Source organism: Ranitomeya imitator, chromosome 3 (assembly GCF_032444005.1).
Source record: "Ranitomeya imitator isolate aRanImi1 chromosome 3, aRanImi1.pri, whole genome shotgun sequence".
Taxonomy (NCBI): domain Eukaryota; kingdom Metazoa; phylum Chordata; class Amphibia; order Anura; family Dendrobatidae; genus Ranitomeya; species Ranitomeya imitator.
In genome coordinates, this window is record NC_091284.1 from 319,676,597 (window position 1) to 319,693,573 (window position 16,977).

The 16,977-nt window shown below is 44.8% G+C and overlaps 1 protein-coding gene across 1 annotated transcript in view; it reads left to right on the plus strand.

Moving 5' to 3' along the window:
* The window catches only part of ZNHIT3 (zinc finger HIT-type containing 3), an 81,691-nt gene that overhangs the window by 41,957 nt on the left and 22,757 nt on the right, over positions 1 to 16,977 (plus strand). The window contains exons 6-7 of the mRNA XM_069759798.1: positions 821 to 889; positions 9,537 to 9,599. Coding sequence (XP_069615899.1) covers positions 821 to 889; positions 9,537 to 9,599 — 132 coding nt within the window. The remainder of the gene's footprint in view (positions 1 to 820; positions 890 to 9,536; positions 9,600 to 16,977) is intronic.

Here is a 16,977-nt window from a genome sequence, read left to right on the forward strand (position 1 = left end):
CAAAAAACGCACCAAAAAAGCACCAAAAAAAGGACCTGCGTTTTCTGCCAAGAGCTGCGGTTTTTAGTCCTGAAAAAAAAGGAGGGAAATCAGGAACGTGTGAACATAGCCTAAGAAGCATTTCAAGGTCCTGGAGTAGCCTAGCTAATCTGCAGACCTGAACCCAATAGAAAATCTTTGGAGGGAGGTGAAACTCAATGTTGCCCAGGACAGCCCCGAAACCTGAAAAATCTGGATAAGATCTGTATGTAGGAGTGTGCCAAAATTCCTGCTAAGATTGTCTCACAGTTGAAGTGTACCTACAATAAAAGTAACAGACCTATTTGTAGGTGGGAAAACTTGCAAATTCAGCAGTGTATCAAATACTTATCTTCCTCACTTTATGTATGGGTGTGATTTAACACGTGTTCTGCTTTGTTTGCGTGACTCCTTGGCAATAGATTTTACACTTTGAAACACACTTGCAAATTTGGCTGTGTATCAAATACTACTTTTCCCCATTGTATATACATCACCTTGTTACAATTTAAAGGGGCTGTCTGACCTTGGGCACTGGGTGGACCCCAAGTTGCTGGAAGTGGGCGGTCATGTGACCACAAAAATACAATTTGCATACTTCCAGCTACAGTCTGCCTAAACTGTCACGCCTTGCTTAGTGCACTTGCATTGAGCTTGGCTGTGTCCATCTTGTCGGCACGTGACTGTATGTAATTCACATACTTGCGGTCCTCCTCCTGGCTCCAGCACTAGAAAAGTGGAGCAGTATGTGTGAGGATTTACAAGTCACACAATTTACAATTATTTTAACTTTGCGTTACAGAAGGATGTGTTCCAAAAGAAGCCTCCAGATCCAGTGTGGCTGGTGTACCAGATCCGTTCTTAACAAGAGGTGCCCATTTACACGCATTTATTCTAATTCTGTGTCTTCAGGAATTTCTAATTTTCCATACAAATAGGCACATCAGGTTCTCCTTATTGGGCTCCTGTATGTTCTAGTGGGATCTGCAGAGACTGCTGTGTATGGGAATCTGCTGACTGGGGAATTTCTAGGCAACCTAGGATCCGACCTATGTCCACTTGACTCTCTCAGTTTTTCCCATATTAGTTGTGTAAAGGTACCGTCACACTAAGCGACGCTGCAGCGATACCGACAACGATGTCGATCGCTGCAGCGTCACGGTTTGGTCGCGGGAGAGCTGTCACACAGACAGCTCTCCAGCGACCAACGATCCCGAAATCCCCTGGTAACCAGGGTAAACATCGGGTTACTAAGCGCAGGGCTGCGCTTAGTAACCCGATGTTTACCCTGGTTACCAGCGTAAACGTAAAAAAACCAAACACTACATACTTACATTCCATGTCTGTCCTCCGGCGCTGTGCTTTCCTCTGCACTGTCAGTGCCGGTCAGCCGGAAAGCAGAGCGGTGACGTCACCGCTTTCCGGCTGGCCGGCGCTCGCAGCCAGTGCAGAGAAGCACAGCGCCGGGGGACAGACACCGGAATGTAAGTATGTAGTGTTTTTTTTATGCTGATAACCAGGATAAACATCGGGTTACTAAGCGCGGCCCTGCGCTTAGTAACCCGATGTTTACCCTGGTTACCAGTGAAGACATCGCTGAATTGGCGTCACACACGCTGATTCAGCGATGTCTGCCGGAGGTCCAGCGACGAAATAAAGTGCTGGACTTTCTGCGCCGACCAACGATGTCACAGCAGGATCCTGATCGCTGCTGCGTGTCAAACTCAACGATATCGCTAGCCAGGATGCTGCAACGTCATGGATCGCTAGCGATATCGTTCAGTGTGACGGTACCTTAAGACTTTTTTTTAGACATTTAGTCAGGAATATTTGTTTAACCCCTTCGTGACCTTGGGATTTTTCGTTTTTTCCGTTTTCGTTTTTCACTCCCCTCCTTCCCAGAGCTATAACTTTTTTATTTTTCCGTCAATTTGGCCATGTGAGGGCTTATTTTTTGCGGGACGAGTTGTACTTTTGAATGACATCATTGGTTTTAGCATGTCGTGTACTAGAAAACGGGAAAAAAATTCCAAGTGTGGTGAAATTGCAAAAAAAGTGCAATCCCACACTTGTTTTTTGTTTGGCTTTTTTGCTAGGTTCACTAAATGCTAAAACTGACCTGCCATTATGATTCTCCTGGTCAGTACGAGTTCATAGACACCAAACATGACTAGGTTATTTTTTACCTAAGTGGTGAAAAAAAATTCCAAACTTTGCTAAAAAGAAAAAAAAATTGTGCCATTTTCCGATACTCGTAGCGTCTCCATTTTTCATGATCTGGGGTCGGTTGAGGGCTTATTTTTTGCGTGACGAGATGACGTTTTTAATGATAGCATTTTGGTGCAGATACGTTATTTTGATCGCCTGTTATTGCATTTTATTGCAATGTCGCGGCGACCAAATAAACTTAATTCTGGCGTTTCGCATTTTTTTTCTCCCTACGCCGTTTAGTGATCAGGTTATTGCTTTTTTTTAATTGATAGATCGGGCGATTCTGAGCGCGGCGATACCAAATATGTGTAGATTTGATTTTTTTTTTATTGATTTATTTTGATTGGGGCGAAAGGGGGGTGATTTAACCACTTAGTGACAGAGCCAATTTGGTACTTAATGACCAGGCCAATTTTTGCAATTCTGACCACTGCCACTTTATGAGGTTATAACTCTGGAACGCTTCAACGGATCCCGCTGATTCTGAGATTGTTTTTTCGTGACATATTGTACTTCATGTTAGTGGTAACATTTCTTCGATATTACTTGCGATTATTTATGAAAAAAACGGAAATATGGCGAAAATTTTTAAAATGTTGCAATTTTCAAACTTTGTATTTTTATGCCCTTAAATCAGAGAGATATGTCATAAAAAATAGTTAATAAATAACATTTCCCACATGTCTACTTTACATCAGCACAATTTTGGAAACAAAATTTTTTTTTGTTAGGGAGTTATAAGGGTTAAAAGTTGACCAGCAATTTCTCATTTTTACAACACCATTTTTTTTTTAGGGACCACATCACATTTGAAGTCATTTTGAGGGGTCTATATGATAGCAAATAATGAAGTGTGACACCATTCTAAAAACTACACCCCTCAAGGTTCTCAAAACCACATTCAAGAAGTTTATTAACCCTTTACGTGCTTCACAGGAACTGAAACAATGTGGAAGGAAAAAATGAACATTTAACTTTTTTTTGCAAACATCTTAATTCAGAACCATTTTTTTTATTTTCACAAGTGTAAAAACAGAAATGTAACCATAAATTTTGTTATGCAATTTCTCCTGAATACGCCAATACCCCATATGTGGGGGTAAACCACTGTTAGGGCGCACCGCAGAGCTTGGAAGAGAAGGAGTGCCGTTTTACTTTTTCAATGTAGAATTGGCTGGAATTGAGATTGGACGCCATGTCGCGTTTGGAGAGCCCCTGATGTGCCTAAACAGTGGAAACCCCCCACAAGTGACACCATTTTGGAAACTAGACCCCTTAAGGAACTTATCTAGATGTGTGGCGAGCACTTTGAACCCCCATGTGCTTCACAGAAGTTTATAACGTAGAGCCGTGAAAAAAAAAAATTGCATTTTTTCTACAAAAATGATCTTTTTGCCCACAAATTTTTATTTTCACAAGGGTAACAGGAGAAATTAGACCACAAAAGTTGTTGTGCAATTTCTCCTGAGTACGTCGATACCCAATATGTGGGGGTAAACCACTGTTTGGGCGCACGGCAGAGCTCGGAAGGGAAGGAGCGCCTTTTTGGAATGCAGACTTTGATAGAATGGTCTGTGGGCATTATGTTGCGATTGCAGAGCCCCTGATGTACCTAAACTGTAGTTACCCCCCACAAGTGACCCCATTTTGGAAACTAGACCCCCCAAGGAACTTATCTAGATGTGTGGTGAGAACTTTGAATGCCCAAGTGCTTCACAGAAGTTTAGAATGCAGAGTCGTGAAAATAAAAAATATTTTTTTTTTCACAAAAAAGATTTTGTAGCCCCCAAGTTTTTATTTTCACAAGGGTAACAAGAGAAATTGGACCCCAGAAGTTGTTGTCCAATTTATCCCGAGTATGCTGATGCCCCATATGTGGGGGTAACCCACTGTTTGGGCGCACGGCAGAGCTCAGAAGGGAGGTAGCACCATTTGACTTTTTGAGCGCAAAATTGGCTGTCGTGTTTGGAAACCCCCTGATGTACCTAAACAGTGGAAACCCCCCAATTCTAGCTCCAACCCTAACCCCATCACACCCCTAACCCTAATCCCAACCTGATCCATAATCCTAATCACTAACCCTAACCATAATCACAACCCTTACCCCAAAACAACCCTAATGTCAACCCTAATCAAAACCCTAAATCCAACACACCCCTAATCCTAATCTCAACCCTAACCTCAAACCTAACCCTAATCCCAATACACCCCTAATCACAACCCTAACCTTAACCCTAATCCCAAACCTAACCCTAATCCCAAGCGTAACCCTAATGCCAACCCTAACCCTAATACCAACCCTAATCCAAACCCTAACCCTAATCCCAGCTCTAACCCTAACTTTAGCCCCAACCCTAGCCCTAACTTTAGCCCCAACCCTAACCCTAGCCCTAGGGCTACTTTCACACTTGTGTCGTTTGGCATTCCGTCGCAATCCATCGTTTTGGACAAGAAACGGATCCTGCAAATGTGCCCGCAGGGTGCGTTTTTTGCCCATAGACTTGTATTGCCGACGGATCGTGACGGATGGCCACACGTCGCGTCCGTCGTGCACTGGATCAGTTGTGTTTTGGCGGAGCGTCGGCACAAAAAAACGTTCAATGAAACGTTTTTTTGTACGTCGCATCCGCCATTTCTGACCGCGCATGCGTGGCCGTAACTCCGCCCCCTCCTCCCCAGGACATAGATTGGGCAGCGGATGTGTTGAAAAACTACAGCTGCTGCCCACGTTGTGCACAATTTTGACAACTTGCGTCGGTATGTCGAAGTGTGAAAGAAGCCTAACCCTAAGTTTAGCCCCAACCCTAACCCTGAATTTAGCCCCAACCCTAACCCTAAATTTAGCCCCAATCCTAGCCCTACCCCTAACCTAACCCTACCCCTAACCCTAACCCTACCCCTAACCCTAACCTAACCAAACCCTAACCCTAACCTAACCCTACCCCTAACCTAACCCTAACCTAACCCTACCCCTAACCCTACCCCTAACCTAACCCTACCCCTAACCTAACCCTACCCCTAACCCTACCCCTAATTTTAGCCCCAACTGCGGTTCTCCTGCCGGCCGGCAGATGGAGACAGATGGCGGGCGCACTGGGCATGCGTCCGCCATGTTCTGCTGCCGGCGGCCAGGAGGAGCAGCAATAGGATCCAGGGACCTAGGTGAGTATGCTAGGGTCCCCGAATCCCCCTATTTCTCTGTCCTCTGATGTGCGATCACATCAGAGGACAGAGAATTACACTTTACTTTTTTTTTTTTTTTTTTTTTCGGTCGCCGGTTAACAGTTAATTACCGGCGATCGCAAAACAGCGGTCGGTAATACCGACCCCGATCGTGCTCTTTGGGGTCTCGGCTACCCCCGGCAGCCGAGACCCCAAAGATTCTCCCGGTGCCGGCCGGCGGGCGCACTGCGCATGCGCCCGCCATTTTGAAGATGGCGGCGCCCACCGGGAGACACGAGGAGCATCAGGGGAGCTAGGTGAGTATTGGGGGGCCACCTGGGACCCCTTTTCTCTGTCCTCCGATGTGCGATCACATTGGAGGACAGAGAAATTAAAAAGAGATCGCTTTTTTTTTTTTTTTTTTGCGATCGCCGGTAAACGGTTAATTACCGGCGATCGCAAATGCGGGGTGGGTTAAAAACCCCCCGAATCATGTTCTCTGGGGTCTCGGCTACCCTCGGCAGCCGAGACCCCGGAGAAAATCGGCCTCTGGGGGGCGCTATGGACTTTTTCCACAGCGCCGTTAATTAACGGCGCTGTGGTTTAAGTACCCTTAGCGGCCGCCGTTAAAAGGCGTATCGGCGGTCGCTAAGGGGTTAAACTTTCATATTTTTTTTTTTTTCACTTTTTTTTTCACTTTTTTTTTTTTTTTTACTTTTGCCATGCTTCAATAGCCTCCATGGGAGGCTAGAAGCAGGCACAGCAGGATCGGCTCTGCTACATAGCAGCGATCTGCTGTTCGCTGCTATGTAGCAGAATTGCAGGTGTGCTGTGAGCGCCGACCACAGGGTGGCGCTCACAGCTACCGGCGATCAGTAACCATAGAGGTCTCAAGGACCTCTATGGTTACTATTCTGAAGCATCGCCGACCTCCGATCATGTGACGGGGGTTGGCGATGCGATCATTTCCGGCCGCCCGGCCGGAAGTGGTAGTTAAATGCTGCTGTCTGCGTTTGACAGCGGCATTAACTAGTTAATAGGTGCGGGCAGATCACGATTCTGCCCGCGCCTATTACGAGCACATGTCAGCAGTTCAAAACAGCTGACATGTCCCGGCTTTGATGCGGGCTCACCGCGGAGCCCTGCATCAAAGCGGCTTTACTGTCCCGTCTTTACTGGGGCTTTACTGTCCCGTCCGAGGTCAGAAAGGGGTTAAGATAATCAATTAGTGTTGATCCAGCATTGTGTGCCATTGCTCCTTTGGGGAAACATAAGTTATGAGCTTTTCTATCACATGCAGTTGATATAGAAAAATCTACATACTCAGTGTTAAAATGCCATCATTTTACATCTTAAAAGTAGCACTCTCCCATCAAAGCTTTTATCTTCTTGATATATTGCAGTTCTTCATATTATGTTCATTTTAACTTTTTACCCGGCTAATTGTTCTCTTTTCTCTACTCTATGTAGAAACAAGATGTCTTTTTCTTTTCTTTTTTTTTTCCCCCTTCACAAGTCATTCCCCTCTTAAATTCCTTCATGTGTCTTTTACAGCAACGGGTGGAGCAGTGCTTCACTCATGGCGGTTAACCTGTTAAATCTTGCTGTCAGAGATTGACAGCAGCATTTATCACTCGCCGACAGGGGTGTTCCACATTCCACGTTCCCATCAGTGCGCCCTTGATGTAATCACGGGGTGCCGATGTGTTGTTGTGACAGTCAAAGGTTTGCTATTGACCCCCGTGACTGTCATTGTTGTTATTATTATTATAGCACCATTTATTACATGGCGCTTTACATGTGAGGAGGGGTATACATAAAAACAGGTACAATAATCTTGAACAATACAAGTCACGACTGGTACAGGAGGAGAGAGGACCCTGCCCGCGATGGCTCATAATCTACAAGGGATGGGTGAGGATACAGTAGGTGAGGGTAGAGCTGGTCGTGCAGCGGTTTGGTCGATCGGTGGTTACCCATGAACGGCGTTCATAGGAGATTGTGATTGGACGATGACGGTTTTAATTCTAAAGGGACTATTAAAGAGTGAAAAAAAAAAAAAATTAAAATAGAAAAAAATGTCCAGTTCACAGCTTTTTTACCCCATTGACAATAAAACAAAAAAATACACATTTGGTATTAGTTCAGAAATGTCTGATCTAGCAAAATAAATAATATTTTTTTCATAGAATTTTTTTTTTTCACCACTTAAATAAAAATAAAATGTGTTTGGTATCTGTGTACTCGTACTGACCTGGAGAATCATTGCCCGGTTAGTTTTACCATATAATGAACATGGTAAATAAAAAAATAAAAAAGCACAAGACAATTGTGGAATTGCACCCTTTTTTGCTATTTCACCGCAATTGGAATTTTTTTCCTATTTCCCTGTACACTATTTGGTAAAATCAATGGTGCCATTCAAAAGTACAACTCGTCCTGCAAAAACCAAACTGCTATATTAACGGAAATATAAATAAGTTAAGGCTCTTGCAAGAAGGGGAGACAAAAACAGAAAATGGCCCGGGGGTGAAGGGGTTAAATGTGTATGTATATGTGCAAGTATATTCCCTGCGTTCTCTGGCATCCTGCGCCTCTTCTGAGTTGTCACCACTCTGCGTGACCCAGAAGTGACATACAATGAAAGCCTGTGGCTGGTCAGAGTGAAGATCCATAGGCTTACTTCTGGCTCACTCATAGTGACATGGAGAGTCTTAAGTGCTGTGATGTCACTGAGAAGCAGAACAGAACGGCGCTGTACCCCATAGAAGGCAGCAGTAGGGGAGTATAGCAATACACTACATGCACATAGGTTTAATAATAACAGTTTATAGGATGTCTTCTTTAACCCCTTAACATCCAATGATGGACTCTGTCCCCCTATTTGGTGTGTTCTCTGGCGATGAGCTTGCACCTTTTCTAGCACATGACAGCTGATCTGATCAGTTGACATTTAACACTAACAGCCGTGGGTGGAATCGTGATTCCATCCGCGGCTGTTAACATAAATTCTGCTGTCAAACTGACAGCGGCAGTTAACATGTGCACGCAGGAAGCGCATCATGTTCTCCTGCCATCAGCGCCCGTGTCACTTAACCGCAGGTTGCCGGTGGGTTGGCATGACAACCCGGGGTCAGCAGGAGACCCCTGTGGTTGTCATAGCCAGATAGCTTTGAGCGCCGCCCAGTGGTTGTCGCTCTTAGCAAGTGAGCATATCTGCTACACAGAGCAGGCTGCAGCCCTTCTCTATGTAGCACAGGCGATCGGATGGAGACTATGGAAGCAAGTTAAAAAAAAAAATGGTTTTAAAAATATGAAAGTTCAAATCACCACTCTTTCCCCCCATTCAAAATAAATCAATAAAAAAAAAATGAAACATACACATATTTGGTATCGCCGAGTTTAGAGCTACCCGATCTATCAAAAATGAATTAATCCAATCGGTAAATGGCATATTGAGAGAAAAAATCAGAATGCCAGAATTCTTTTTTGGTCACTGCAACATTGCAATAACAGGTGATTAAAATACACAGCATTATGGTATCAATAAAAGTGGCAGGTCTGCGCACAAAAAAAAAAGAAGCCCTCACCCAACCCGAGATCCCAAAATTTGGAGACACTACGTGTCTAGGAAATGGCTTTTTTTTTTTTCTCACATAAAAAAGAACCTTTTTGGTGTCCATGAACTCATAATGACCTGGAAAATCATAAAACTGACCTGCCGTTATCATTTAGTGAACATGGTAAAAAAAAAATCCAAAAAACAAATGTGGTATTGCAATTTCATCGCATTTGGATTTTTTTTCCCATTTTCTAGTACATGATATGGTAAAATCAGTGGTTTCATTCAAAAGTACAACTCGCCCTGCAAAAAACAAGCTTTCACATGGCCATATTGAAGGAAAAATTAAAGTTATGGCTCTGGGAAGAAGAGGAGCAAAAATGGAAACTCAAAAACTGAAATACTACTGGTCCTTAAAGGGTTAAATGTGATGATTTATTTATTTGGCAAAATCTTGGCATTTTAACGGGTGTGTAGACTTTTATATTCAATGCAGCTGAAGGTATGTGTATAGTTAAATATGATGTATGTGTTAAGTATATTTTAGTATGAGAAAGTTAAGGCATTTTCTTTTTTTCCTTAGTTAATTCATCTGATGAAAATGATGAGACAGACGCTGTCCCTTTGCAAAAGCTAACATTGCTGGGTAATGTGTGTCATTTTCTTATTTTGGCGCCATTTAGTGTCGATTATTTCTTAGAAAAATTGGTTAACAAATATTTTAGACTTCAATTTTTTTTATTTATTTTTTTTATACATGGAATACAGTTGTGGCCAAAAGTATTGACACCCCTGCAATTCTGTCAGATAATACTCGGTTTCTTCCAGAAAAAGATTGCAAACACAAATTCTTTGGTATTATTATCTTCATTTAATTTGTCTTAAATAAAAAAACAAAACAGAGTTGTCCTAAAGCCAAATTGGATATAATTCCACACCAAACATAAAAAAAGGAGTGGACAAAAGTATTGTCACTGTTTGAAAAATCATGTGATGCTTCTCTAATTTGTGTAATTAACAGCACCTGTAACTTACCTGTGGCACCTAACAGGTGTTGGCAATAACTGAATCACACTTGCAGCCATTTGACAAGGATTAAAGTTGACTCAACCTCTGTCCTGTGTCCTTGTGTGTACCACATTGAGCATGGAGAAAAGAAAGAAGACCAAAGAACTGTATGAGGACTTGAGAAACCAAATTGTGAGGAAGCATGAGCAATCTCAAGGCTACAAGTCCATCTACAAAGACCTGAATGTTCCTGTGTCTACCGTGCTCAGTGTCATCAAGAAGTCTAAAGCCCATGGCACTGTGGCTAACCTCCCTAGATGTGGACGGAAAAGAAAAATTGACAAGAGATTTCAACGCAAGATTGTGCGGATGTTGGATAAAGAACCTCGACTAACATCCAAACAAGTTCAAGCTGCCCTGCAGTCCGAAGGTACAACAGTGTGAACCCGTACTATCCGTCGGCGTCTGAATGAAAAGGGACTGCATGATAGGAGACCCAGGAAGACCCCACTTCTTACCCCGAGACATAAAAAAGCCAGGCTGGAGTTTGCCAAAACTTACCTGAAAAAGCCTAAAACGTTTTGGAAGAATGTTCTCTGGTCAGATGAGACAAAAGTAGAGCTTTTTGGGCAAAGGCATCAACATAGAGTTTACAGAAGAAAAAAAGAGGCATTCAAAGAAAAGAACACGGTCCCTACAGTCAAACATGGCGGAGGTTCCCTGATGTTTTGGGGTTGCTTTGCTGCCTCTGTCACTGGACTGCTTGACCGTGTGCATGGCATTATGAAGTCTGAAGACTACCAACAAATTTTGCAGTATGATGTAGGGCCCAGTGTGAGAAAGCTGGGTCTCCCTCAGAGGTCGTGGGTCTTCCAGCAGGACAATGACCCAAAACACACTTCAAAAAGCACTAGAAAATGGTTTGAGAGAAAGCACTGGAGACTTCTAAGGTGGCCAACAAAGAGTTCAGACCTGAATCCCATAGAACACCTGTGGAGAGATCTAAAAATGGCAGTTTGGAGAAGGCACCCTTCAAATATCAGGGACCTGGAGCAGGTTGCCAAAGAAGAATGGTCTAAAATTCCAGCAGAGTATTGTAAGAATCTCATTGATGGTTACCGGAAGCGGTTGGTCGCAGTTATTTTGGCTAAAGGTTGTGCAACCAAGTATTAGGCTGAGGGTGCCAATACTTTTGTCTGGCCCATTTTTGGAGTTTTGTGTGAAATGATCAATGTTTTGCTTTTTGCTTCATTCTCTTTTGTGTTTTTTCATTTAAGACAAATTAAATGAAGATGATACCAAAGAATGTGTTTGCAATCATTTTCAGGAAGAAACTGAGTATTATCTGACAGAATTGCAGGGGTGTCAAGACTTTTGGCCACAACTGTATGCATGCTACAGATGTTCTAATTCCCAGCACACCCTATATTAAAGATTGTATTTTATTTCTAAAATTTTGCATTGGGTTCACTCAATGTGAGAGGTGAAATCCTCTGAGTTCACTAAATTCATCTTAGATTTTTTCCATTACATTTGAATGTGGCCCTAGTAAATTTTAAAGGGAATCTGTCAGGTCAGCCACTGAATTGAATGCGTGGTACCTAGGAGTACTTGCCTTTATTTCTCTTGGAAGCCATCTGCTTTCAGTCATACATGTGTTCATCTTCTCCTGCTTGGCTGATGGCCTCTATTCTGTGACCTTCAGGTAAGGAGCAAACAGGAAGAGGCAGTGCTGGATGGGGAATAGAGCTGGGGTGGCAGAGGCTTCAGATCTACAATAGCTCTTTATCCTTATTTGCATATCAATTCATATAAATAGTTTGGGGTGTGAAATCCTGCTAATGGGTTCCCTGCTAAAAAGCATTTACACTGTACTTCAGCTTTTCTTGGAACGTTCATTCCCAATTAATTACCCGATGAGAGAGCAAAACACATGTTAAGCTGGCTTAGGCCATGTTCACACAGTGCGTTTTTTACTGCGGAACCGCAGCGGTTTTGCCGCTGCGGTTCCGCAGCTGTTTTCCATGCAGGGTACATAACAATGTAACCCTATGGAAAACAGTCACTGCTGTGCACATGATCCGGAATTTCGTTTAAAAAGCCGCGCAGAATAGCTGCGGCAAAAAAGGAGCATGTCACTTCTTTTTCCTGAACCGCAGCGGTTCTGCACCCATAGACCTCCATTGTGAGGTCAAAACCGCAGTAAAACCCGCAGATCAAAAATATATCTGCGGGTTTTACTGCGATTTGATGTGCAGAACTGCTGCAGCAGGAAGTGCGGGGGAGCGGGCGGAAGTGCGTGGGCGGAGTGTGGCTGCCCCCCCGTGCTCCGATCCCGCCCCCGTGCTCCGATGCCCCCCCCCCCAGTGCTCCGATGCCCCCCCCGTGCCCTAATCTCCCCCCCTTATACTTACCCGGCGTCCCGGTGTCCGTCCGGCCGTCTTCTCCCTGGGCGCCGCCATCTTGCAAAATGGCGGGCGCATGCGCAGTGCGCCCGCCGAATCTGCCAGCCGGCAGATTCGCTCCAAAGTGCATTTTGATCACTGAGATAGGTTATATCTCAGTGATCAAAATAAAAAAATAGTAAATGACACCCCCCCCCCACTTTGTCACCCCCATTGGTAGGGACAATAAAAAAATTAAGATTTTTTTTTTTTTTTTTTTTTCACTAAGGTTAGAATAGGGGTAGGGTTAGGGGTAGGGTTAGGGTTAGAAAACTGCATAAAAAAAAAGGATCAAAAAACGCATCAAAAAAGGACAAAAAAGGACCAAAAAAAGGACCTGCGTTTTCTGCCAAGAGCTGCAGTTTTTTAAAAAAACAGTCCTGAAAAAAAGGATGGAAATCCTGAACGTGTGAACATACCCTTAAGCGTAATCTTTCTTGGAAACGCATCTTGTTGTAAAAACTTGATGCAATCGTGTTAACAATCCTTTTGTATGCGTGGAAGTGTGGTCGGCCTGTCTATGCATGTTGTTAAAACAACCACTGATTGTCTTGTATGTACCCAATTGGAGTTCGCTTAACCACTTAAGGACCGAGCCACTTTGTAAGTTAATGACCAGGCATAAATTTTGAAATCTGACCAGTGTCACTTTGTGGTAATAACTCTGGAATGCTTCAACGGATCCCACTTACTCTTAGATTTTTTTTTTTTTAATTGTTTGATGACTTCATGATAGTGGTAAAATTTATTCGATATGACTTGTGCTTGTGGTCACATTTATCTGGCACTCTACGCTGTGCACTTACTTTCCATCTAAATCTCTGAATGACGTGATTCAGATGAAACCCCAGAGGGATCCGTTCACTATAATGAGGCAGCAGAGTTACTCTGGACTTCATCTGGCCTCTGTTCAGCAGTTTCCTTATTTTCAGAGGAGCACAAAACTATGGCCACCGGCACTTTTATGCACCCCTAAAGACGCAAACCGCAGGATCATGGGTCTGACAGCGTCCACAGTGCATCAATCTGTCTCATTATAGCGAATATTTCACTGGGGGTTCCTTCTGAATCACGTATTTCAGAGAATTACACGGAAATCTCGGTGTAAGCGCTCGATGCAGAGTGCAGGGATAAATGTGTGCCGAGCCTTACTGCTGTCTTTGGGAGGCAGAATGAACAAGTCAAACAGCAGCTGAAGAATTGGTTTTATTTTTTTACGCTTTTCCTCATGCGGTATAAGTGATTAGGCAACTTTATTCTTCTGGTCGGTGCGATTACAGCAATACCAGATTTAGATGGGGTTTTTTTGTTTGTTTTTGTCTGCTGTCACACTAAAGGCCCCTTCACATTTAGCGACGCTGCAGCGATACCGACAACGATCCGAATCGCTGCAGCGTCGCTGTTTGGTCGCTGGAGAGCTGTCACACAGACCGCTCTCCAGCGACCAACGATGCCGGTAACCAGGGTAAACATCCCGCGCTTAGTAACCCGATGTTTACCCTGGTTACCATGCTAAAAGTAAAAAAAAACAAACACTACATACTTACCTACAGCCGTCTGTCCTCCAGCGCTGCGCTCTGCTTCTCTGCTCTCCTCCTGTACGGTCTGGGAGCCGGAAAGCAGAGCGGTGACGTCACCGCTCTGCTTTCCGGCTCACAGCCAGTACAGGAGGAGTGCAGAGCGCAGCGCTGGAGGACAGACAGCTGTAGGTAAGTATGTAGTGTTTGTTTTTTTTTACTTTTAGCATGGTAACCAGGGTAAACATCGGGTTACTAAGCGCGGCCCTGCGCTTAGTTACCCGATGTTTACCCTGGTTACCAGTGAAGACATCGCTGGATCGGTGTCACACACGCCGATCCAGCGATGTCTCCAGGGAGTCCAGCGACGAAATAAAGTTCTGGACTTTATTCAGCGACCAACGATCTCCCAGCAGGGGCCTGATCGTTGGTCGCTGTCACACATAACGATTTCATTAACGATATCGTTGCTACGTCACAAATAGCAACGATATCGTTAACAATATCGTTATGTGTGAAGGTACCTTTAGACGCTTGTTATTGTGCATCCCCATATTTTGAAAGCTTTAATTACCCCCCCATGACAGCACTATGGAGAGAGGAGATCCGCCCTTCAGGGACAGAAAACCTACAGATAATAAGGGTGGTGCCTCTCCCTTGCATCAGTTGGTTTCCAGTCATTGATGGGGAACCTTCAGTATGGCGTACCTGAAGAGATGAAGTCCAGGCCTGGCCAGACCAATACAGGCAGCTGCGATGCACCTGCCACGGTTGGAGTTTGGGTGTGCTACTCCCGTGCTGGGCTCCTGGATGTCCGATCTGTAGGAAAAACAAAATCCAGCTCACCATACCGACATTCCCAGGAGCTCGGAGCACGGAACCGCTGTGTCAGGGCGTGGACGAACAGGAAAGAGAAGGAGATCCAGCTCAACGAAATAGTGAAAAATCCATAATTTATTTCACTTAAAATATAGTGAAAGGACAAAACATCAGCATACAGAAAAAATTATAAAAACAAGGTCAACGCGTTTCCGGTGACTAAGCACCCTTAATCATGGTTAAGGGTGCTTAGTCACCGGAAACGCGTTGACCTTGTTTTTATAATTTTTTCTGTATGTCCGATCTGTGCATGCGTGGGATGCGCTGCAGCATCAACCCCCTCCCCCCCCGATGAAGCGAGCGGGGTCCCTTCTGCTTTGAAACCAGAAATTGTACAGGGGATGCCTGGTTGCTAAATTCAAATGGAAGGGAGCGGGGGTGAGACGGTCCCTGCAGCCAGTCGTCCCCTGTAGGATGGAGGAGCCAGGACAGCCATGGCAGCAACAGCCAAAAAGGAAAAAAAGGCAGCATGGTTCTTCAAGCAAGCGGAGTACACTTTCCAGCAGCCATTCCCCCCAGCACAGCAGAAGCTCTGGACAAGTTTCCGGCCTCTAAAGGCCCTTCAATGGAACCTTTTTCCTCCTCCAAAATTGGTGATCGCGGCTGCGTCTGATTGGTGAGCGATCTTCGTGAAAGTACACCATGTAATTGAGTCCCCATTCTTTTCATTATACAGGGAGGAAAAAGCTTGGCTAAAACCAAACACAGTAGTTGCCCCATGTGTAAGGGAGAGTTACCTGTCACGTGGGATAAAAGACTTTGCCGTTCGTGCATAGTAGAGGTGCTATGTGAGGAGACCCCAAATGTCGCCTCCGAATTAAACTCAGTGATTAAAATGGAGGTTGAAAGCACCATTAGATCACTCACACAAGGGGATACAGTCAGGGAACAAAAGGTCAGCAAGCACCCCCAATCTGAGTCTATAGGGGTGCGCCAAGTAACTACGTCTTTTCCCTTCACCCCTGACAGCATACCTGAGAGAGGGATCTGCCCAGCTAGGACAGGAAACCTACTGAAATAAAAATGCAGTACCTCTCTCCCTGCTTCAGTTGGGTTTCCTGTCCTGACAGGAACTTTTATGCTGAGACCCGGGTGGGTTGAAGAGTTTTTTTTTTTTTCATACTTGCCTACTCCCGTCCCGGAACTGGAAGAACAGGCAGAGCGCCTATATGCCGGCCTTCGGGTGTTGGAGCCGCCGTCCGAGGGACGTAGTCGGCACAGTCACGGGCCAGGCGGCTCTACAGCATCCGCCGCGCCGTTCCCCCTTTACCTTCTGGCTGCAAGCTCTGTAGTGAGCCTGGCTTCCGAGTGCGCACTCTGCTGGGAATGGGCGTGCCCGCATGACGTCAGTGGGGGTGCGCCGAAGCCAAGATGGCGGTGCCCTGGGCGAAAAAGCCGACCGGGATGCGTGGAGACTTGGTGCATCCTAGCAGGGAGGGGTATCGTTGGGCATCGGAGGAGGTGGAAAGCGCAGTGGATCCCTCTCATAAGGAGGGATGACCACAGAAGAAGCGCTTGTGTCCCGAATCTCCCAATCATGGAGGATCCTAGAGGACAGCAGCAGCAATCGCCTATACCTGTACCTGGTCAACAGCTTGGGTGCACTAAAAGGAGCAGACGTTTGAGTAGCAAAAATGGCAGCCGTCCCAATCAGAGGTCGCAGGACTCCTCAGTATCCAGGAGGGACGTTGTACGTGCTCCTCATCAGCCTCCGAATCCGATACTCTTAATATGACAGCTGGTGGTGAGTGATCTACGAGAATGTCACCTTTTGTTAACAACCCATTACTTGCCAAATTAGAAATGTTCATTTTACGGATTTTTCAGAAAAGAGCGTCCCAATATTCAATTAAAAATGACAATGACATGATTTCCTATTTTGAAAACATTCATTTTACAAACACAACACAAAAATTGGACCTAATTATAAAAATTCTATGTTAGAAGCAAAAGATTTGGCGTCCCAAAAAAATGACATTGGTAGATAATGGGTTAATAGGGGCCATTTTCTGCTTAAATCACTAGGGGCCTAGGAAGGCTAGCGCCAAGAGGCACCAGCCAAGAATGACACTAGGAAAAGCAATGTCCTTCCTAGGATCCCTAACATCTTGTATACCGGTAGTAAGATGGACCCAATTTCACCTGAAGCAGCTACAGTGGTAGGTCCTGTCAGCAC